This window comes from Rhipicephalus microplus, chromosome 7, assembly GCF_043290135.1.
Source record: "Rhipicephalus microplus isolate Deutch F79 chromosome 7, USDA_Rmic, whole genome shotgun sequence".
NCBI classification, from domain to species: Eukaryota; Metazoa; Arthropoda; class Arachnida; order Ixodida; family Ixodidae; genus Rhipicephalus; species Rhipicephalus microplus.
Genome location: NC_134706.1, coordinates 32,939,425 through 32,963,254, shown reverse-complemented (window position 1 = coordinate 32,963,254; position 23,830 = coordinate 32,939,425). Strand labels below are relative to the sequence as shown.

Below are 23,830 nucleotides of genomic sequence, written 5' to 3'. Positions count from 1 at the left end.
CCACCTGCTTGCCTTCTCTTGCAATCCAGTAGGTTACCCTTAATGGCCGGCGGTTATCCTATAAACGCGCTACATGCCTGGCCTATGTACATTTATTCCTCTTGATTTCAACTATGATACCTGCCAGCCCGGTTTGTTCTCTGACCCACTCTGCTATCTTCTTGTCTCTTGAGGTTACCCCTATCATTTTCCTTTCCATTGCTCACTACTTCGTGCTCAACTTAAGTTGAAACCTTTTTGTAATGCTCCAGGTTTCGGCTCCGCAGGTAATTACCAATAAGATGCAACATTTACACACCTGCCTCTTGAGGGATAGTGGCAATCTACCATTCATGATTTGAGAATGCTTGCCGAATATCATTCTTATTCTTCTAGTTACTTCAATCTCTTGGTTCGGCTCCGCGGTTGCTGCCTGTCCTAAGTATTGGTAATCTTTTACAATTTCAAGTGCACTACTACCTATCTCGCAATGCTGTTCTCCACAAGCTATTTAAAAACGTAATTGATAACATATTAATATAGCATTAGAATCCAATCAACCAAAGGATCAAGCAAGATTTTGTACAGGCTACTTAACTATCGACTATATTCATACTACCAATCAGGTGTTAGAGAAATGCTCAGAATACACCTAGCCACTTTAAATGGCCTTCATAGAGTACGAAAAGGCATTCGATTCAGTAGAGATATCAGCAGCTATGTAGACATTGCGGAATCAGGGCATCGACGAAGCATATTTAAACATCCCGCACGAAATTTACAGCGGATCTATTGCCACTATAGTGCTCCATAAAGAAGGCGACAGAATACCAATAAAGAAGGGTGTAATACAAGACGATACGATCTCGCCAGTGCTATTTACCGCGTGCTTACAGGTGATTTTCAAAAGCCTAGAATGGGAAGAGTTAGGGATAAGAGTTAGTGTAGAGTACCTTAGTAGCCTGCGCTTCACCGATGACATTGCATCGCTACATAACTCAGGGAACGAGTTTCAGTTCATGGTTACTGAATTATTCAAGGAGAGCAGAAAGGTACGTCTTAAAGTTAGTCTGCAGAAAACGAAAGTAGTGTACAAACACCTTTTACAGATTACTTCACGTTAAAGCACGAAAAGAAACAGCAGCAAAAACGCTTCACTCGCTCGAGCGACCGTGGTTTTTTTTGTTTTTTTTTTGCGCCAGTGATTTGAAAGGTTACGCCAAATCGGGTCATAAAGGAGTTTGTCGTTAGGTTTACTTCACATAACATTCCAGTTTGCTGATATCGTATTCGTTGCTTTACCCGTCGAAGGTGACTTTCTCGTCTGAATGAAGTGAACATTGCATTTTATAGCAACGTCGCGGGGTTGTTCCAAAGTGGAGTTTCAAGCTTGTTTTTTTTTAATAAAATCGTTAGTCTTGAAGCCTAACGTGACACTGGCAAACAGTGCACGAACATGTTGAGAGACACCATCAACTGGCCTTGTTAGTATCTCTCTACTCGTCCGCTTCCTCTTTGTCAGTATCATGTTGCACAACGTATACGCTGTTGGCTGCAGACATAGTATACAGCGTCGCAAATTATGCATAAGTGATCGATGTTTTCAAGTACATGAGTTCGAATGGAAGGTCTCGAGGATTCCAAGAAATTATTGGTCTCTTCGCTAGCACTATAGCTGGAGCTAGATCCACGATTGAACGCTGACCGCATTAAGACGTATGCAGTCACATTGAGGCTTTTGCTTGTTTTCAGCGAGGCTATTCTTGTTGACTGTTCGTCGTTGTGGTAGCGTGAGGGCCTGTTGACGCGCTTCCTGCCCAGCTGCAAGGCCCCTGCCGGGACAACTGACGCATGCAAGCGGAGGGGAAAGAGCGGGCGAAAGAGCGAATCAAGCAGAGGGTGAAAGAGCGATTCGGTGACGCTCTTTCCCCTCCACTTGCGTGAGGCAGGTGTCCCGCCACGTGCGGGGTGGTACGCTGGTCACGTAGCCTTGCGGTGTGGCAAGAGTGAGTCTCGGTAGAAAAGGGCGAGAGGCTACGCCTTCGGCGGGAGAGGCATCGCCTTGGCGAGAGGGGCGAGCATGAAGCTTAGTGAGAAGGAGACCCAATGGCATGCGCGCAAAGAGAGGCAAATGTGAGACTCGGTGGAAAGGGCGAACCATGAGTTGCTCCAAGAGTGGTGAGGCTCGTCGGAAAGCGCGTCAGAGCATAGCAGTCAAGGGAGATTTAGGCCAGTGAGGACCTCGGTAAGGTATAAGGAAGGGTGCTTTTCCGGAGTTCTCTCTTCCATAATTGCGAAGAGTGCTCTCGTGCCATCGACGAAAAAACCACCTGACGCAGGCAATGAAAAACAAATAGATTCACGGCGGGTGTGTTAGCTTCGCCAAGTCGACGATTTTCACAGAGTGTAGCTGAGCTGGCTGGACTGTTTCGCATCGCGTGGATACAAGGGACGTGTGTGCGCTGTTGCCGATTTTTCCGATTGTATCTATAATTTCTTGCCGAGGCTGGTTCAACCGCCTTTGACTCGCTGCTGTAGGGCATAAATGAAAAGACGAGTGAGAGCTTCGAACAGTGAATAATAACCATCACCAACGCTTTCCAGGTTCCAACCCTGAGCGAGAGACCCAACCCGACAACGGTGTGCAACATGGCGGTGGTCGAGGCCCAGTACTTGGGTCTCCTCCTTGTCAACCAGGCGCAGGAGGTGCTCGAGGACGAGGTGGGGGTCGTAACGCCCATTCTTTAAGGAAAGCGAGTGAGAACACTTGTAGAAGGACTTGTAGATACAGCTCATTTCTATAAAAACGATTTGACCACAGCTAGTATCTATAGTCTGTAGTGACCTCCCGTATTGGTCAGGCAAGCTGACAATCTGGGATACCAAAAATTATCGCAGATCAGTTCTGCGGGATCTTGCAAGGTGACGGAAGAATAAGGAAAGGCAAGTGACGTTAGTCCGTGTTTTTAGAGCTGTCGCTAAATTAACCCTCACACTGCTACTCACTAGCTTCCTGATTAGCTCAGTTTGTAGACCAACTACCCTGGAGAGGCGTTAGTCCCTGGCGCTGGTCCATTCACCAATGGTGTGATACTTAGGCCTATGATGCGATCATCTTTTTGTTTATAGCGTCATTTGTCAAGAGAATATATAGTCATTTTATGCCGAATTTGAGTGTCAATACTAAATTACAGGCCACAGGCTGCGCTATAACATTTGACTCACATGTTCTCGAAAGCCTCGACTACTCATCCGCGGCGTTTTCTGACCATGCTGAAAAAGTGTTTCCAACATTTTTAACAAACTTTGCAACAGAATCAGCTCCAAACTGATTTCTTTCGACAAATGAAGCTACAAGCTTAAAAATCACTCATCACAGCCATTGTATCAGCCATTGGCTGATTTGAGCATGGTACGCTAGGTTGTTTCTGGGCCTGCCGCGGGAGGCCGCAACTTGTCCGGATATTCAAAGGAAAAAAAAAGGGGGTTGAAAATCTTGAAGCGCGCGTGACGTGTTTTCTTTCCCTGTGCCATCCTTCCCTGCTTAGCTTCCAGTGATTTCGTCGGGATGAGATAAGAGACAATGCAATTGCAGCGTGCGACAAATCTTTGTAACTCCGCTCGTACTAGAAGGAGAGTGAGAAATCACCGAACAGTGTTCTGAGCATTGCCCGATATTGCCGTAAGGTGGGGCTAAGACTCTCAAAAATTTTTTTCGGTGGTGAGTTTATAAGGCTATGAACTCTTTAAGTGAACCCATTCTATGGCTAATTTAAAAAGCGTTGCACGGCCTCTTTATTGCTCTCATGATTGTTGTTCTTCGTTTCACCCGTTTTTTTTTCTTTTTGCAGGTATTGGAAACTAACGTCACGAGTTTTGTATTGGACTTCGCAGTACCGCGATACGACATTTACCTCAGCAAGATCTTCGCTCAGATTTACCCCAGAAACCCGTTCGATGGCCTGTGGTTGGTGAGCTGCTTAATCTTTTGAATGAAGTACCCTCAAATGCATGGCTTACCAAATCTCTCATGAAAAGCTCGTCTCAGAAATAAATGGCAGATAACTCAAGTAACTATGGTAAGATTGAACAAAGATATGATGCTGGTGCTATCAAATGTACACGGTTCCACCATACAGCAGCACACTCGCCCCGTCACTCCAGTGGATCAATTCAGTCACCCAATCTGTCTCCCACTTGGTCATTCAGTCCAGTCAAGGCAGTGAGTCAATTAGTCCAATGAAACAGTCCAATCAGCTAGACAGTTTGAAAAAGGGGGTGATCCAGTTAGTCATCAACTCCACAGACGAAAGTGTCTGTAACGCGAGGTGTCGCTGGAACCAGCTTGTCGAGCGGTCCTGCATTCCACAATGAGGCAAGTTCTTGCCTATTGCGTGTATGCATATGCTTCGTGCCCTCGCCTGCTTTTGGGCGTGGAAAAGAGTGCTAAATGTGCACGTGCCCACGCTAAGTTTGGTTTCAACGTATATGCGCTGGCCCCAGCGACACATCGTCTCTCAAAAATTTTTCGTCTCTTCAAGCTTCAGCTATCTTGATTCGCTGTCTTAATTAGCGAGTCCAATTAGTCATTGGTCAAAAAGTAATTATAGGTCCCTAATTCATTCGCCTCAGTTGACTCGAAGGCGCAAGCCACCCTCTTCTTTTCCGTTCAGTTGATCTATTGATCATTCCGCCCACCCCCGTCCCTCTCGAAAGTTCCTGCAACTAGCGTGCTTTGGCATTGCCTCCATGATCGGAGGCCTCGTAAACCTTGTGCACTACATGTTATGCACTGCCTCCATGATTAGCACACCTGTGAACTAGCTACGATGTCATGCGATGATGCCAATGTGTGACCTCACAAACTTTGGCGACCTGTGACGTGTTACTGTGATAGCATCACGTGATAATTTGTTTGCATCGCTCGTGTGGACGCCATTGATGGTCACTTTTCGCAATTACTAATATTATCAGGCCGTCGTCTTAATCATTATATCAATGCTCAGGACCGCAACGAACCGACTCTGTTGACCGCCTGGCCACCGGGTGGCTGCGCAATGGACGGCTGGGACATCATACCGTACACGCCCAGAACGCTGCTCTACGAGGGACCCCTGAACGCTCACACGCTGTGCATGTCCCAGCGTCTGGCACTGGGGCCCCATCTGTTGGCACACAACGCCGTACCCTATCTGCAGGCGCAGGCAGCCTACACGTGAGCGCTATCCTTCTTACACGGGAATTTAGCCCTTGGTGTAACGCTTGATGTCATGTACCAGAGTGCGGTGTGTTTTGTGTCATATTGAAGTGTCCTACAGGATGTTCACTTCATCAGTTATTTCAACCAGTCAGTTTAATCGTTCATTCACTACGTAAACAAGTTCATTCAGTCAATCTGTTGCTCGGCCTGTCGGTTTATCGGTTCGACTAGCCAGTTCAATCATTGAGTCGGTCGGTAAGTCACACAGCTTAGCTAGCCAGTTGTGAGTGAGTGAGTGAGTGAGTTAGTGAGTGAGTGAGTGAGTGAAAGTGCGCCGGGTGGTCAGTCGGTCGGTCTGTTCAGCTAACCAATTGACCCAGTATGTCGAGCATCAGTCTGTAAGTCAGTTGAGCACCAGTATGTCAGTCCATGGCCTTCGAGATGATGGCGCGCCTGCCACGTACGCCACGCACTGCAGGCTTTTGAGTCGCTAAAATCAATTCAGCAATTTATTGATAAATTGCGCAGTGTCCTCGCCAAAACCTCTGGAGTGCGGCCATTCGTCGTGAGCCGATCGAGCTACTCGGGCATCGGGAAGTACGCCGGTCACTTTATTCACGGTCTCCGTCCCACGTGGGAAGATCTGCGCCAAAGTATTCCTAGTAAGTCAATCACACAAAATTGCGCTGTTCGTATGAACCAAGCATTACAGTAAGTTTTGGTGGTGTTTCAGGATATATTTTTGGTTTTTGTTGTTTTTTGGCATAGAACGCAATATCCAGATCGAGCACTTTCAAACAACTACATTTTGACCGAAATCTCAGCTCGAAGGCCGTCGCCGAGTTTCTTACACGTGAAGAACGGCAGTAATTCCCGCTAAGTAGTCGTTTGGTAAAGTGGGTCGTACTTGTGTTACGAAAATTCAATTAGTAGACCGCCATGGTTGCCTAAAAGTTTTGTTTCTTGGTTTCCGGCGTGCAGGTCCCGGGATCGAATCCCGACCTTGGTGACTGCAATTTCGTTGCAGGTGAATTGCTTGGGGCCCGTATGCTTAGATTTAGCGGCACGTTGAAGAACCTCAGGTGGTCCGAATTTCCGAAACCCTCCATATAGCGTTTTTCATAATCGTATCATGGTTCTTGAAATAAACCGCCAAATTTACTGTCATTATAAGTGTTATGTACAGTGTCTATGCGAAGCTCTCTTTTTTTCAATTAGGGTATAGAAAGTTTGCAGATTGTACCGCGAATTGTTAAGTAAGAAATTCGACTCCGAAACTGTATCTCGCCGATCCTCTGAAGTGCACCTTTTCCGACCCTGTGGACTGACTGTGTTGGATGAACTCTAAAACATGCTGAAATTTTAGGTGCTACAATTATTTACGAAGTATTTTTGGAGAAATGCTGACTCTGGATCAACCAGAGCCACATATTTTAGAACAATACACCAATGTTTCCTGTTTCACAACATCGTAGAAGTTCCGGGGAAAAAAAGGCAAATTCATGAACAAGTGGCGATGATTCAACAGGCGGACATGTTCTCTTCAAGACTGCAATTTCATGTCGAAATGCCTGCTCCAGTGACAATCCGTGTTCGCGAATTTTCCCTTTTTTTTCTGTATGACATGTCACAATACATATCTACAGCTACACACTCTATAATTTCGTTTTTAAAATTAGAAATTATTTAAACAATTTACAATAAAAAAAGAGAATCCACGACCTAAATATTGGTCACTTCGCACAGGCACTTGCTTTTATTTCGAGTCCTAAGCGGTAAACCGTCGCAAATTTTATCAAGTGGTAGCTGACAGAATTTTTCAGTTTTTTTGTATGCGCTTCAACTGTACCACTCCTGAGTGGTCCAAGTTAGAACATCCTTCAACACGTTTGCCTTTTCAGTGTTGCTGACGGCCAGCCTGCTGGGAATGCCGCTGAGCGGCGCCGATGTCTGCGGTGGCGAGGAATTCAAGATGGTTTCCATCGAAGACGAGGAACTGTGTCTCACGTGGTTCTCGTTGGCCGTCTTCTACCCTTTGCTGCGGCTGAGCAAAGCCGAGATTTTCGTGAGTGTGCTCGTCGTATACTTTAGGGGGGAAAATACTTCGAACAAGCGTCACATGGTTGCGCTAGTCTCGGCAAGCCAGCCTCCTCTGACGCCACTTTCCGGGACTAAGTTCATGGTGCCTTTTGGGTAGGGTTAAGCACCCGCAGCGCCCACCGCTGACACAAGCAAAGCGAGTTGACCAATAGCAATCCTTGCTTATCACGACACTACAGGGCCTATTTCTTTCATGAATCTACTGCATGAGGCACGCGTCATGTTTATGCGCATGAGCCGACGAGTCGGTGGTTTAGCGAGCGGTGGCCGCGGTACTGGAGCCAGTTGTGGTAGCGGCAGGTGTTGCGGGCGAACTGACGAGGGGGCAGCTGTGGGCGCTGTTGCGAGCGCGCACCAGGCGAGGAGAGCGTGACGTCAGCATGCACTGCGAGGGGAGCATGACGTCATCGCGCAGCCGCGGCTTGTCCTCACTGATCCAACACCTGCAACAAGGGAAGCGTGCGGCGCGTTCGTAAAGACGCACGGATCGACAGTGTTACACAGGCTAGTGAAAGAGCTGCTTCGTATTAAAAGCGGTGTGACAGCCAGAAGAGCATGGCTGCGCCGAACTTGAGCTAAGGTCAACTACTCGCGGCATGTTAGAGGGATTGAACGCCACTTCCCGATTAGAAGGAAACGCAACGCGCGAGCGTCGTCTTCCTTCTTGGCCGGCCACAATTCCTCGCGTGGCGAGCGGGGAACGCGAAGGTTCATCCAGGCGAAGCAAGCGCGTTGATCCATGTGTTGCAGAACTGTTGTATGTATACACCTTTTCACAGGAAGGAAAAAAAAACACCGACATGATGGGCTTTGCGCGGGAGTACAAACGCCAAGGGCGCAGCGTTGCCAGTGCATTTTAGAGGGGACGCGCCAATTTGCACAGCCCAAGGAGGGCTATGGCGGCGCCCAGGGAGGCGTTTACGAAAAGGTGAATAGATGGATGCTTTGAGCCACGCGGGCACTTTCAGTAAAGTCGCCACCTGGCAGTGTGTTAAGCCGTTGAAAAATTTGCACTTATATTGGAAAGCCAGCGAATAAGACTGAGGAGTAGAAACGGCGCATTGAAGGAGCTAGTCGTGGATTACACGGTCATGATGCATTATTGTGCTTTTAAAAAAGAACTGTCAGATGGCAGCGGTAGATATAAGAGGCGTGTTTTGAAAACCTACGACGTATGTAACCGTGACGCAGTGGATAGCGTGTCCGGCAGTTGTTGTCTCGAATCGAGAGGTCGTGGGTTCGACTGAAAATTACCTTCTGAAAGTCCATCATCTTTAGATGTCATTTCCGTGACGGAAGAACGTCACAACAATCTTGGTGGACCCCAGCATAAAACACTTTCGTGCTAAAATTTACAAAAAGATATTGCGTGTTGTTTCTTGTGGCTTGAGTATTGTCGCGTGAGGCTCTCTCCTGTCTTCTTTACTGTTTCCATTATTACATATACTTTTCCAAACGAGAGCTCGATTGATGCATGTCTTAGTGAACATTTCATGTGTCGACCGTAGCAAGTATCGTGTGAATCTCTTCAACGATAAAACGCGTATGCCGTAAGGTCTGTGAACTATACCTACCATACCTCCTCTGATGGGAAAACTTTGAAATGGATAGAAATGACTTATTACGATGTTGAACAAATTATAAATCTATGCAGTTTGCGTATACGATTTTTTGAAAAGGCAATGCACTCACATTATCCCATATCATATGCATATATAACTATCTTGTTCAAGAGTATTTCTCTTTCGGCGATTTGGGGTGACGCGGAAGGACGTGATGAAAAACCCTGCGAGACATTACGATAGAGACGTCTCCCAAAGTACTAATTATACTTTCAGCTGTGGTGCATGCATATATTTTTAAGTATGCCGTGGATTTCTACTCCTGGGAAAATATGTGTGTCATGGAAGGAACAAATACCTCATTGTATATTCAAAAGAAAAGCAATGAAACAAAATGTTCTCATTTCTGGCTTGTAACGCAAGTCACTTTTTTTTATGAAACGGAAATCAATGTTATCCAATCTTGAAGGCAAGGAAAAAGGGAGCCACCCATGCACACACACATGGTAGTTAGACGGCATTCGCAGACTACAGACAAATGTAAAGACGAGTCTTAAGAAAATTGTGTTAAACAGGTCTCACTGGAGGCCCTTAAACGGTTTTCACTCCTGATTTTGCCAAGAGTCATCGCCGACACGATTGCACTTAACGGCAAGAAAATACGCCTTAATTTCGGCCCGGTGACTGTTACGTGATGAGTGATACGCTTTCCCGCAGCTGTTGCAGCCGTCACCTTTCTCGAACGCCTTCCTGTCCGAGACGTCGGACATGCTGGACATTCGGCTCTCGTTGCGTCCCTACCTGTATTACCTGTTTCACCGAAGCCACGTCGCGGGTGACACCGTCATGAGACCGCTCTTTGTCGAGTGAGTGTTTTATCCAGGGCCTAACTTGTTCAAATTTTCTCGACTCCGGCCCGCTAGCTGGGTTTCAGATTAAGAACAGTGCCGTGGAAAGTGCAATACCAGGTGATGCACACAGAGCTTCAAAGTGTCAAGGTGGTTGCAAGATGACTAAGCACCAAGATTCAGTAATTGAATTAGATGAAAATCTCTTTCGCGGTGACTGTCGCTGTAGCTAACGTCTCGACAAGTGGTTTCGTCTTATTCAAGGCAGGTACAAGACGTCAAGACCACGTGTCGGAACGTCGTCTACGACGACACGGCCCTGTTTGAAAATTTTTTCATCTCTTCACGCCCCCGTCTCCTTTTGAGCTTCTGCACTATGTTTATTGTATGCCTCGTTTCGCTCTCTTTGGCGGTGAAGGAGTATGGTTGATTTTTTCCGCCCTGCTTTGTCCATTTTCACCGTCATTGTTAGTTACAGTCGCAGCGTAAGCGTGCGCGACTATTTAAACACCACAGTTCATAGGCTGCACTTTCTGTACAAAGATGCAGTAATGAGAAAGCGCGATCAGGGTGCCAACAGGGCACTACTGAGGAGAGGTTTAAGTATGGTGTAGTTGGTAATCCATCTTCAGAAAACAGAGCAAGAGCAGACATCAAGAACAAAAAAAGTCACAGCTTTAACGCAAAGCCGGAGCAATGAGGGCGATTGCAACGAATTTGAAGGTCACGCGCAGAATGGTAAGCAGATCGAAGCGTGTCCCGTGTTTCTCACGCACAAATAACACATGAAACGTGCTCACGGGTACAGATGAACGTGAATAACCGTCCCTGTTGTTATTTTGCTGTGTTGCAAAAGCACCCTCTTTTTTGCAAACGAAGACTGTGCAACCACTGCAGTGACCTCTGTGCGCCTGGTAACTACAGCAAAATCGTTCCAGTGAAAGCCAAACGCCTGCCAAGACGTATGATTCTCGCCACCGCGAGATAAGGGCGCGCGAGTGAGCGTAAACCTACCTCCTCTCCGCGGGGCAAAGTACGCGTGGGAGATTAGATAGCACGCCGCCGCGTCGTGACCTTGGTCGTGACGATGTGGCGATGCGCGCTCGGTGCGCCATCTTGCTGGTAAAGCTTAAAACACAATATCCACCCCCCCCCCCCCCCCCTCTTGAGATGCCCTCCAGCAGTAAGCGGTATATATAAATAGTTTGCTGTTTGTATGTTCAAAGATGTGCTTTTCCGTGTCTCAGTGATTAGCGCTTCGCACTCATGTTTCATAGGTTCCACGTTCGATTCCGCGTGCTGAGTCTTCTTCTGGATTTTTTCTTGCGTTTTCACATATATGGATACGTATACATATACGGCGAGTGATGGCGACGCACACGTCGACGATGACGTCGACGCCGACGCCGGCAGCAAAATCTAGCCGACAGTGTCCCTAGAATTGTTATCGCAATAAAAGAATTCTTCACTCCTGTGCTGTTTGGTGATGATGGATGACCAATGTGCCTAATCTCAAAGCTTGCTTCAATACATTTCTGTACATACTTCACTCGCGTTCTGTCGTAGCGCAACATGTTCGTAGCGATAGCAAGTATACACCTTTTCACAGGAAGGAAAAAACACCGCCATGATGGACTGTGCGCGGGAGTACAAATGCTAAGGACGCAGAGTTGTCAGTGCATTTTCTAGGGGACGCACCAATTTTCACAGCCCAAGGATGGCTATGGCGGTGCCCAGGGAGGCGTTTATGAAAAGGTGAATAGAGAATGTAGCCTACAGACCACGATATTCAAAATTATGACGTAGAAATACGGAGCTCTACAGGAGGGAAGTCGTTTGGTGGATGGATGTGGCCGGAAGGGGAATCAATATAGATGGCTAATGGGCATGAATTGGTCTGAAATAATACCCTCTTGTGCTTGATTGTTATGAACTTACATACAATTTTGACCACAAGCCACCGTCATGGTATCTTCCTTGCCAAGTAAAAATAAATCGAACATGACGCACGCTCTTGTACTCTAAGGCACGATCAGCCACTGTCTCGTGAACAGCTCTGATCGTGTCTCGGATGTGTTCTAAAACTGTTTATTATTTTTTTAGATTTCCAGATGATTCTACGGCACGAAACATCAGCGACCAATTTCTTTGGGGACCTGCCCTGATGATAATTCCTTTCTTGGAACCGGTGAGTAGAGTGGACGAGGTAAAAGCAGCCTCCTTGTCCGTAACAGATTTGCAGTTCATATCTGCTTATAAGAGATGTCATAGAGATAACAAATTTTTGAATGGGCATAATAATAAATTGCCTCTTTACATTAACCACAGCCGTAATCCTTTGCCGCGAGAAGGCCTTCGTAAGCGAACAAACGCGCAAGAAAAATATGAAGTCTGCGACGCCACCTTGAAGATCCCACACGCTTTACCTGGGTTTGAACGCTTTGACTTCTTTCATTCGTGGTGAATGTTTGCCAACAATTATCAACATTATCATCAGCCTGATTGCGTTCACTGCAGGACAAAGGCCTCTCTTATGTTCCGCCAGTCAACTCGGCCGTGTGCTAGCTGCTGCCACATTATGTCCACAAACTTCCTAATTTCATCTACGCACATAATTTTCTGTCTCCATCGAACACGCTTGCCTTCTCTAGGAATCCACTCAGTTACCCCTAATGAGCAGCGGTTATCCTGCCTACGCGCTGCATGCCCGGCCCATGTCCCTTTCCTCTTCTTGATTTCAACTATGATATCCAGCTATAGTCGGGTACAACTTAAAAAGTGCTAAAGGGATCCACCCAGATGGCCGAAGCGCAACAGCCCATATAGCATCCGCGACTACAGAAATAGCCCTGCCTATGCATTCTGAAACGTTCTCCAATGGTGAGGTCATCGGAACTCTTCCTTTTAGCGTCACTCACAAGTGTGCGCCCATTGGTGCATGTTTGTGCGAATCCGCCTTTGAGGAACAAATACCGCAGTCGTCGAAAGCCGTAAGCAACGATTGTGTTGTTGTTGTTGTTGGCATGTCTTTATCCACATTTTATTCCCTTTGAGGGCTTCGGTGAATGTAAGGGTAGAGGCGGGACTAAATAAAAGAGCAAAAACGAGAAAAAAAAGAAAAAATGGGGCACAAGAAATGCAGCCCTACAGAGCATCTTGCGAGTTGACGTTCTGGCTGTCACGCCCAAGACGGAGCCTGGTGCCAACGACTGGAACCTTGGGATCATCCAGATATTCGAGCAGCGACCCCGGGTTGTGACCACGCCTGACATGAAGTCGGGCACCGTTCCGGTGGGATTGTAGCGACGACCTGTTGCCTGGTTCCAGAGTACAGCGGGTAGTCCCAGATAAGGTGCGCCTGGACCGCTCGTGTGTTTCAGTGGCTGCAGATGCCCAATATTCGCGCTGTCCAGGTCTCGATCTCTGCGAAAACGCTGCGTGTACGCCAAACGTTCCGTGTCCACCATGGGGCATCGGCAGAGTTAGGTCTTCATTAGTGCAGATCCGTGTCGCGCATATATACGTGATAGCAATGTGACCTTCGCAATCTCTCACTACCCCAGAGAATGCGCGTTCGGCGCGCCCACATTCCTGAGGGCGTGTGGTACGACTTCGAGATGGACTCCGGCGCACCGTCGCCACCGCTGATCTCGGAAGCCGGGGGTGACAGCCACATGCTACACCGGCGCGGTACTCACCGCGTGTTGCTGCTGCTCCGCGGAGGACACGTCATTCCCGTCTCAGCCACGCCGCCTGCATTCACACGGTGAGGAAGTGTGTCTGTAAATCAAGATGCAGCTTCACCGTGTTCTCGCTCCTTACTTTTTACTCAGTGACGGCCAGAACCCCGAGTATTCGCTGCGCGTCGCCTTGGACGAGCAATATCAGGCCAAGGGAAGCGTCTACTGTGACGACGGCGTCTCTTCAGGTGAGAAACAGGCGCTGTTCTTGCATCGGGGCACTAAACGATATTCCTCTTCAGAGCAGGGACTCAAACACGCGAACCGCGAACCTTTCGATAGCACCCCACCGCGGCAACACGAATAAAGTTTTGAAACTTCGTTGAATGACATTCGCGTTGTGTGGTCGCCTATTGTGGTTATTAGCGCTTGGTTCTGGCAAGCTGCAGAGACGGGACTGGCCTCAAGCATTTTTGTTTCTTGAGGCACGTCATGCGGTCACCACGTATTGAAGCATCACCATATATTTCAGAATCGGAGTCGAGGTTGTAGTAATTGTGTATTTCAGTAACTATATGTTTTTCGAAACCTGTCGTCAACTATACTTTGGAAATCGCAGTTTCGAAACAGTGATTTTCGAAGCCTTCGACGTCAGGCCACGTTCATTGCGTCACCCTTGCGGCGAATTTGCCGCTATGGTAACGCAATGATTGCGACACCAACAAATTGGAAGGCTGTAAGAAGTATAAGGCTACCAGGTAACTCCGATTAATCGCGGTGACCACATAAATGCGCCTCAAGTGTCGTGTAGTTTCTATCGCAATAAATGAAACGGTGCAAAGACGTTTACAATTCATCTGCGCAATGCTTGCCACGAAAAGCACCTTAAACGGTTCGTTTAGGCAGAAAATATTTCGTAGCAAAGACTATGTTTTTCTTTCTTTGATTTCATCAGCGAAGTGATGCTGGTGTTTTAGAGGTTCTGTTTATATGTCCCCGTTATCCCAATCAGAATCGGTAAACTGCGCAGTTTGTGCACTGTGCTTTTATTAGTTCTGTGTAGCACACAGTCATATTTCTTTATGTGTGTGTGTGTGTATGTTTCAAACTTGCCGTTGAATATAATTTGATAATCTAACGTAAATATCACTAGTTTTCTATCGAATGTTTTGCCGCACTTGTCATTATTTCTAATGGTGTCCGACATAGTTGTCACTTTGGTGTGCTTTCCGTCGTTTGTAATATTAACCCGAATTGTTCTTGTTTTTATTTCTGACACCCCTTACACAACGCCTCTGTGGGGGCCGCAAGGTGTTCGTAAATAAATAGATAAATGAATAAGTCTCAGGTTATAACGTTGAAAATAACTGCCGTTCATCGTGCTGTAGGGGCACCGAGTCCTGTCAAATTTGGAAAATTTTGCGCAGGTTCTTACGAGACTGGAGCTTATGGGCTGGCGGACATTATATTTAACCAGGTAAAGGATTCAAGTACGACATTCATCTCTCTTAGCTTCCCGGACACTAACGTGCCATCGTAAGCAAAAAATACGAGTGCTTCGCTTTTCTTTCTTTTTTTTCATTCAATGCTTCACTTACTTTTAGCGAGATTGCGTGGGCATGTGGCGCTGTCCTGCGGCGAGCGCCGTAGTTATGCTTCCCACGAACATGACCTCCAAGATTGCAAACGCGCGGCGCACGTTTTTAATTTTGGAGGTTATGCCCATCAAGCTCAAATCGGTCTACGACATTGCACTTAGGATACACGATGCTGTCATCTGGGTATATGGCATCATTTACAGATATAATAGGAAATAATTTTTAGCTGATCTTGAGAATTAATTGTAAATACCAGGCAGCATGCTGCGATAATTTTTGGCTCACGTACTGTCACCAGCAAGGTTTTGTGACCGGTAGCTAGGTTTTGTCGCCATGATGAAAATGGGCTGCAGGGCCGCTTTAAGGGCGCCTGAATCTAAGTATTTGGGCCTTCGCATTTCGCTTCTGTCGAAATGCGACCGCCGTGGCCGGGATTCCATCTCGCGACATTTGGAGTCGGCAGTCGGATGCCAAATACACCATGGTGGATTCGCTCATACTGCTCACGATAGTACCCATGTTGTTTCGTCATAACAATTGCCCCTTGGTCGTCAATGCTGGCTTCGATGTGTTCCGTTTTCCGATGTGTTCCGTTTTCCGAACACCAACGCCCGAATGTGGGAAAGCTGAAGCTGTGTTCCCGCCTTCAAGGCCTGACTACTGAGAGCCATACGGTCACTAAACTGCCAGGAATTTGAGTGTAGCGTGTGGGTTTATCTTCAATATTTTTCCGAGCCCGTACACGAGTCAACGTGAGACAATAAAGCTTTTGCCACAATTACACAGACATACTATGAAAACGAGAAGCATCTGTCCATTCTTAGTACGTAGCGTTCTTAGCCCTTTTGTTGTGTACGTCTTGAATCGTAGGATACACTGCTGGTGGTTCCCCGCCACGCTGGTTTCCATTGCCTCCCAGTGCGACAGGTGAGGATCGTGGGCCTGCCCTCGCATCCTCCGGAGCTGGTGACCCTGGATGGCTCGCCGATCACCCACACCGTTCGGCAGAATCAGGTAACCGTGTTACGTGTTATAAGGGAGGGTCGACGAGGCTGTATAGGAAATGTATTATTCGCAGCAATTGCCGCGTCCCTAGTTAAGCAGCGGCCGAGCGGAGGCAGACCTTCGTCCTCTTCGCCGTGCACACGGGCGCGTAGCCCCATAGAATGTCAATATGCGTGCACGTAGCATAATCCCCGGTGGCAGAAGCGTCGATCGTTTCAACGCAAATAAATGTCAACGTCACTGGGCACCACTTGTACAATATCGCTAGCCTGTGGGGCAGATGATGGCGACGGGGTCGCAGCTGGCCACTAGTTCAAGATGGCTGGGCGTTCAGCGAGTGCCTAAGTTTTGGGCGGGTAGCTCAATCGCGTGACGGAAAAAACATACGTACAGACAGACAGACTGACGGACGGACAGACAGACAGACAGACGGACGGACGGACGGACAGACAGACGGACGGACGGACGGACGGACGGACGGACGGACGGACCGACAGACAGACAGACAGACAGACGGACCGACAGACAGACGGACCGACAGACAGACAGACAGACAGACGGACGGACGGACGGAAATTTCTATGTGTTTAGAAAAAGTGGTGAACGCTGTTGAGTACTTGGTACTCTACTATGGGAGAGCTTAACGCCGTCCTGTGGGTGTCATGTCATGAGCCTTGAAGATGTGTTTAGAAAAAGTGGTGAAGGATTTAGAGTACTCGGTACTCTATTGTGGGAGAGCATAGAGCCGTCCCGCGGGAAAGTAACCTAGTTGAGCTGAATTGTGTTTAGAAAAAGTATACAATTTAGAGCACTAGGTACTCTACTATGGGAGAGCTTAATGCCATCCCGTGGCTACTCTGAGAGTAGAAATACGGTTGCGGTGTGTTTAGACAAAGTGGGTATCAATTTAGAGCACTAGGTACTCCACTATGGGAGAGCTTAAAGCCGTCTTGTAGGCCTGTATATCAAGGCCCTACTTCACCCATCGTGCAACGAATCAAGTTAATTACGGTTGGGGAGGGGGGGGGGTTAGAAAAAGGGGGTAACGATTTAGAGCACAGGGTACTCTACTATGGGAGAGCTTAACACCGTCCCCGAAAATTTACACCGTCTACTTATTTCAATAAGACTATGGTCGTTGAAAAGAAAAGGCGCCAGCGAGCGCAAAGAAATGCGGCCACCAAACGTGTGCTGGGCGCATGTGTATTTGTATGCGCTGTTTTGCAATAGCCAATGCTCTCTAGATGCTGGGTCTTCCGGCGATCAGGTATACCTGCTATGACAGTCTGTTCTTTTATCTAAGTGACTTGACATTTTACGTTGCACATTGTTTCCTGTATATGAATGCATGACTGCCGTTTTTGCCCGTAGCAACTGTGGTGTTGCGCTGCTGTTAAGCATGTGCATCACGGTGTAATTCCCGGTGTGGACGATAGAAATAAATACGGAAGGAAAGATAAAGCAAGACAAAGATAGAGACGAACAAAAGATGGAAATTAAGAGAGGAGAAAAGAAAAACAGAGAAAGATAGAGGAGTAAAGCGGGGGAGAAAGACAAAACAAAGAGAGAAAGAGAGAAATAGTGAGAGAAAGAAATAGAAAAAGGTGTAAAGAGAAAGATTGAGGAAGAAACGAAAAAGGAAAAAGAGAGAAAATGAGAAGGAAAATAGATTGGGAAAAACTAGAACGAATGAGAGACAAAAAGAAAAGGAAATGAAGAGATGAAGATAGAAACTGGCAAAAGAGGAGACGACATAAAAAGGATGTAATAAAGAAAGATAAAGACAAATGAAAGAGGAAAAAAGAGAGAAGGAGAGAAAGACTGAAGCTAGGAAACAGAGAGGACAAAAGAACGAAGGGGAAGAAAAAAGAAAGAAAGAAGGAAGGAAAGAAAGAAAGGAAGAACTCGGGGTTCGTGTGCTTTTTACTGTTTTTCCGATAGGGAGAGGGCTGCTTCGTTTTGCATTCAATGCGAAAACGATTTAGATTCTGTGGCTCCTTTCAATCAACACATACCCACACATATCAAGACTACTACACGCAATTTTCCCCTCAGCTATACACAACAGGGATATGCCCCTGGCGTTGCAGCCACACTTCCACACATCACCTACGAATGTACAGAGCTGGCGCCTCCACGCGAAACACTCACAACGTGGTCTTGGGAGGCACGGCTTTCCGAGCTGGCACTGAGGAACCAACTGGTGAGCCTAGACCAGGCCCGGCAAGCCGCCGCGGCCAGTGGTTGCTCTACGAGAGGCCCTTCCACCCGGGATTAAGCCAGGGAATGTCACAATGAAATAAAGTTTATTTTCCCTTAAATTAACAATCTTTATACGCGTGCAACACGTTTATCCGGCTTCCTCGCGAGTGAACGGAGGGGGGGGGGGGCGCATCTTAATTGCCGAAAGATAAGAAATGGAGGAAGAATGCAGAGAGGGTGGTTTGGCCCATTCGACCTTCGGTGCTCCCAGGAAAGGTTGTTCAGCGACAGTGCGTGCTGGTGGGGGAAAAAGGAGGGGGAGCAGGCATCGAAAACACTGAACTGCCTTAGTGAACACTTTTGGACGCTAAATGCTTCTACATACGACCGATGCTGGGACGCAGAATGTTTGCCACCATGCTGTCTTGGTGCCTCAGCTCCAAATGAAAAAAAAAAAAAAGCTGACATACCACAAGGGAGGATGCGGCTTTGTCACACTTGAAGGTCCCCTGAACCACTTCCAATAATTTTTCTTTAACCTTTCAAGTAAACGCGTGCATCGAGTTCAGGGTGCCGTCAAGACCACCAGCGCCGAACGCGGCAGCGCTGCGAGTCGCGGGTGCGCCACAGACTTCAAGAATCAATACATTGTCCTCTAGAGGCCTTTCGGTGTCAACCGGCGTTGACCGTGACGTCACCATTCGCTTCTGGTCATGTCATTCACAAAACTAACTTGTTTGTCTGCCTACTGCAGGTACAATCGGCCAAGTCTTTAGCTATCGTGCATGAGTGGCAGCTATTTGTGTATCTTTTTTCGTACGACTGAATTAAGTTTCAAGAAAGGTGAGGACAAGTGTACGTCCACAAAGCACATGTTCACGAAGTCTTTTTTTTTAACTTAGTTCCATAATATGGCACTGACAGACAAAAAAAAAAGTGGCTACTACGCACAATAGTTTAGGTTTCGGTCGACCGTACGTGCGCTCCCCAGTGGAGGTCAGTGGCGCTCCCATGCTTATTCTCCTCGCACGGTGAGGAGGAACATTTGGCCAGGAGGGGAGACGAGCCACTGAACCTATAGCGTGGCGAAAGAAAGACCGACGCGAGTGTGGACTGTGGGACCACTTCTGAACAATCAAACGCGTGTAGCTATACGCAATGACGGCACTGTTCCGAAAAATGTTTCTGGTTTAAAGACCCTCTATAAGTGATCAATAAGTACGACCTATATGGTAAAATATTGACCAGAGGACTTCGCCCTTCGTTCCATTTTGTGCAGACCGTGATAACGGACTTGGCGCTGCCCTTCAACAAGACGAGCATGATTGTCCTCCACTGGAAGAGAGCGCCGGCTGACTCGCATCCGAGGACCGAGAAGGCCAGCCTCGCTGGAGGTCCAATCTCCGGAGCCTCCATTTCGAACGACTCGTCACGCTCGGCGCTAATGTACGGCGCCTACTACAATAAGACTTCGAACCGCGCCTGCGGTGTGGTGCTTTCAACGAACGTGAGTGGGAACGACTCGTGCGCGCAAACGAAGTGAACTTTCGGCCGTCTCTGATTCGTATAGAGATGTGTCTATTGTGGGTGGATTAAACATAGTTCGAATAAACACGGCACAACCTGTGGTCTGGTTTCGCGCAATAGATGGCTGCAGCGCGCCGAGCTTGGGCGAAGCTCGAGGGGGGCACTGGGGGGAAGACTGAAGATGCCCCCCTATGCCCCCTTCACCAAGAGCAAACAGTCGGAAGAGAATGCTTGAGTTACCGACCTTCTTGCCTGCCTGCACGAACCCTCTTGTTGCGGGTTCCCAACCCTTCCCGCTGAGAGGTAGGTGTGTGTGTGTGTGTGTGTGTGTGTGTGTGTGTGTGTGTGTGTGTGTGTGTGTGTGTGTGTGTGTGTGTGTGTGTGTGTGTGTGTGTGTGTGTGTGTGTGTGTGTGTGTGTGCGTGTGTGTGTGTTGATGATATTTCAAGCACGGCCCTTACCTACTCAAGGGGATTTGAATATGGATGACCAAGAGAAAAGTAACGTACTAAAAATGAAGAGAGTGTAATAATTGCCTTTTCCCGTTCAGACCAGACAGCATATAGTCATTATCTTGACTTCAAATGAATAATGATAATTAAAATAATAAAAATAACGCTTTTTACGTTTAAGTATTGCTGCAATAATAATAAACAAATAGCCACCTAAAATATCATTCGTTTCGTGAAGCTAAGCGCAAACGGCATCAAAAGCGTTCTTGTGGCTGAAGCTCAAAGCCGAAGCACCCAAGTTAAGTGTCAACTTCAACTTCAGCCCCAGCTCAGTGAAGTTTTTTTTTTTTTTCAGTTTCTAAACAATAGTTGCATAGGGAGCCAATAATTATTACTGCGTTATGTGCATTCACATAAAAAACAGCGCCAATAACGAGGGACAAGAAAAGAAGGAGACGCACTGCGGCACTGACAACAAGATTACAAGATGACTTACAACTCGCCCAAGCAACCACGTTAGTTATGTGCATTCATAGGTAACTTCCACAGCGATAGAATAATTGCCAAGACTCCTGCCTCAAAAACGTGGGTGAAGTACAGTAGTCCTAATGAAAAAGACCAGCCAGGCGATTGAGAGTATATACTTTCACCTTGTCTTTTCGTCCATAACTGAAGCCTTATACTATTCGTTTCAATGTGTGCAAGATAATCTTGCAGCTGGCTATTTAACACATTGTATGGTTAGTTGGTTGGCCCTTGGATTCCTGGTGCAACCCACACCGAGGAATCTGCCATGAAAGGAACGGTACCTTATCTTGGAAATGAAATAGTTTCACCACCCGGATACGTTTAGATAGAGATTGTTTTGAAAAAAGAACAGCTTGGTAAAACATGGAATAAAAATAGAACAAATCAAAGAAAGAAAAAAACCCAACAAGCGTTTTGTTACAGCGTGGGCCTCTCCTTCTACTCTCATGGCTAATTCCCAGTGCAGGGAATTGGCCGAGTAGTAAGTGTTTTTTTAGTATTTTCTTTAGTAAGGTACTCGTATAAACTAGAATTAACTAATATAACGATTTTAAATACGAATTATAGGTGGTGAAGCAGTTAAAGGGTGAAAAATTGGCCAGATATTCTTTTAGACTGATTGATGAATCCCTCAATGGCAAGTCTTGTCTACCTTGCGTCGTTGTCGTCCTCGTCGGAGCTATAGTAGTAGTCGAAGGGGTCACACAGGATACGTTGGGAATGATTAAACAAATAATTTAAAAAAGATTATGCGCTGACTTTGGTAACGAAATACCGAGAAATGAATTCGTACTTTAATTACATTAATTATAGACCTGTCAGTTCTAATAAATCAATCGCGTAGATAGCAGGGAGCCGCACACTAGGCAAGATTACGGTTACGATGGCGGCAATTATCACGCGATCCGTTCGCTGAAATTCCATTGCCAATGCACGCAGGTCACGTGATTGCGCTTAGCCCAATCAAGCGTCAGCGCGGATATTTATGTCTTGCGCACCAAGTTTGGCTACACTATAACCCGTGGCGTCCGGAAGGGGTGTAAGATAGGAGGGGTGGGTGATTGCCCCAACTCTGAATTTCGAAGAACATTTGTATATTCAGTAGCTATAAACTCAGTAACGTACCTTCCTGGGCGAAATTATTATTCATGGTAATCAGAGGATGAAACCAGCAAAAAAAAAAAACACGAAGATAGTGTTAGTCTTGTAACATCGGCAAAGCTTAGATGGCCTTTTACGCAGTGCTGCTGAATCGTTTGTTGGGGGGGGTGGGGGGGCAAGTTGTTAATGCAGCGCTTGACCTGCCTATTTTTCTTTTTTTTTTACAGCGAAAGTTGTTAAGAGTTCACAGCTCGAGTTACGCGCGGCGCCGTAGTTGTCCGCCGCCGCCGGTGTCCGTAACCACTTCGCGCGAAACAAGAAGAAAAGCCTAGCACCAAGGACACAATGGGACTCGAACCCGGGTTCGCTGTGTGCCAGCCCAGTATTCTACCACTGAGCCACGCCGGTGCTTGGGACTTGTTCGCAAGCACCGGCGCCGCTGTGGCGCATACCCACTTCAGACATAATTCATTATCGCCATGAGCCCCTGCATGAACAATTGGCACGAAATTCCTTGCGAGTGTTTAGCGGATACCACACTTCTCAGAAGAATGACGAAGGATAGCATAGCGAATGCGGGCCTACTACCCAGAAATTATTATTATTAATGCGCCGTAGTGGGTACCCAACAAGTGTGCTTGCAGCAGTTACCAAATGAGTGTTTAGAAAAGGCTCTGAATTGCCGCTCTTCTAGCTTTCGCTGTGACTGTGCTGCGTCTTCTGCGCTGGCCTTGCATTTGTTTCTCCTCGCTGTCTTCATGTGTTTTTGAGCTGGTTTCATCTACATGATAGCAAGAAGACTGGGGGATATATCCTATAGCTTCGCCTTTAAGAGTTGAATGCGTAAGCAATTGCGCACTTCAACCGCGTAGTGCATACTTATTATTGTATGATGCTACTAGAGAGTGTGGTGTTACTACATTTATTTATTTATTTATTTATTTAACATTACTGTCAACTCTCATGCGAGAGTCCTTACAGAGAGGGTAACATAACAAAACATTATAGCAAAAAGAACATTATTAGCAAATACACAAATACAGGATGGATAGAGATCAAATGCTACAATTGTACAGATAAACATCCAAGGTCTGTTCAAATTTCGACAAATCGTTCTGGTCAACAACACTCACCGGCAATTAATTCCAAATTTCAATGTAATCGACCATGTAATCGATTATGTAATCGACCATGTTGAAAGTGGCTCGTGTCAGTGAAATTTTCGCATATCTATGGCCGCATTTTATGTAATAATGGTAGCATATATGCTTTGAACCATGTTATGCACATTGTGATAATCACATGTTCTGACGCCTGCTGGCAACGTACGCTAGCAACACCACTGAAAAAATAGCGCTAAGAAACGGGGACACAAGATGAGGTCACACGGCACAGGCGCTAACTTCCAACAAAGTTATTGGAAGTTAGCGCCTGTGCCGTGTGTCCTCATCTTGTGTCCCCGTTTCTTAGCGCTATTTTTTCAGTCGTCACAATGCACCAACAAGCCCAAATTTCGACAGTGTTGAACTAGCAACACCAACACGTAATGTTGTATTGTGAAGCCACGTGTGTTCGTAAAGAATGAAAGTTTTTTTTTTTATTGCAGGCAATAGAGGAAGTTATTTTCACTGTATTTATTATACGCGTTTGTTGAGTCTCGCGCATGCATCTCCATTAGGTGGGATTTACGCGAGCGGTAACTACTCGCACGTGGCCGAGCCGAATGTTTTGTCCTATGCCGGGGCAATTAATATGCCCCGGCATAGGACGCATATCTGATTTGTTTCTCCCAGTCGATCTGCCTTGATGGCCGTCTCGTGTACTGTTATAATGCTGATTGTTACAGTAGCATGTTCACTATTTTACGTTGTCGAATTTATGTTCATCTATGGCTAGTTCTTTCATACCAAGTTGCGCCACCGTCAACGAGCCTCTAAGAGCCAAAACTAGAAAACCAGAACCGATCCAAAAACTAGTAACAGTTTTAGCCTTCCGTACAAGCGGCCTAGTGCACGTACGAACTTTATCGTCTTTTATCTCGCTTTAAAC

General features: G+C 46.8%; 1 protein-coding gene across 1 annotated transcript in view; it reads left to right on the top strand.

The window, feature by feature from the left end:
* Positions 1-19,802, top strand: part of LOC142767396 (lysosomal alpha-glucosidase-like) — a 37,055-nt gene extending 17,253 nt beyond the window's left edge. Inside the window, exons 9-20 of the mRNA XM_075868960.1 lie at positions 2,584-2,700; positions 3,831-3,950; positions 4,986-5,194; positions 5,708-5,841; positions 7,081-7,244; positions 9,559-9,707; positions 11,793-11,877; positions 13,253-13,455; positions 13,523-13,617; positions 14,797-14,846; positions 15,838-15,981; positions 19,454-19,802. Of these exons, the coding sequence (XP_075725075.1) occupies positions 2,584-2,700; positions 3,831-3,950; positions 4,986-5,194; positions 5,708-5,841; positions 7,081-7,244; positions 9,559-9,707; positions 11,793-11,877; positions 13,253-13,455; positions 13,523-13,617; positions 14,797-14,846; positions 15,838-15,981; positions 19,454-19,717 (1,734 nt within the window). The 3' untranslated portion in view covers positions 19,718-19,802. The remainder of the gene's footprint in view (positions 1-2,583; positions 2,701-3,830; positions 3,951-4,985; positions 5,195-5,707; positions 5,842-7,080; positions 7,245-9,558; positions 9,708-11,792; positions 11,878-13,252; positions 13,456-13,522; positions 13,618-14,796; positions 14,847-15,837; positions 15,982-19,453) is intronic.
* The last annotated feature ends 4,028 nt before the right edge of the window (positions 19,803-23,830 follow it).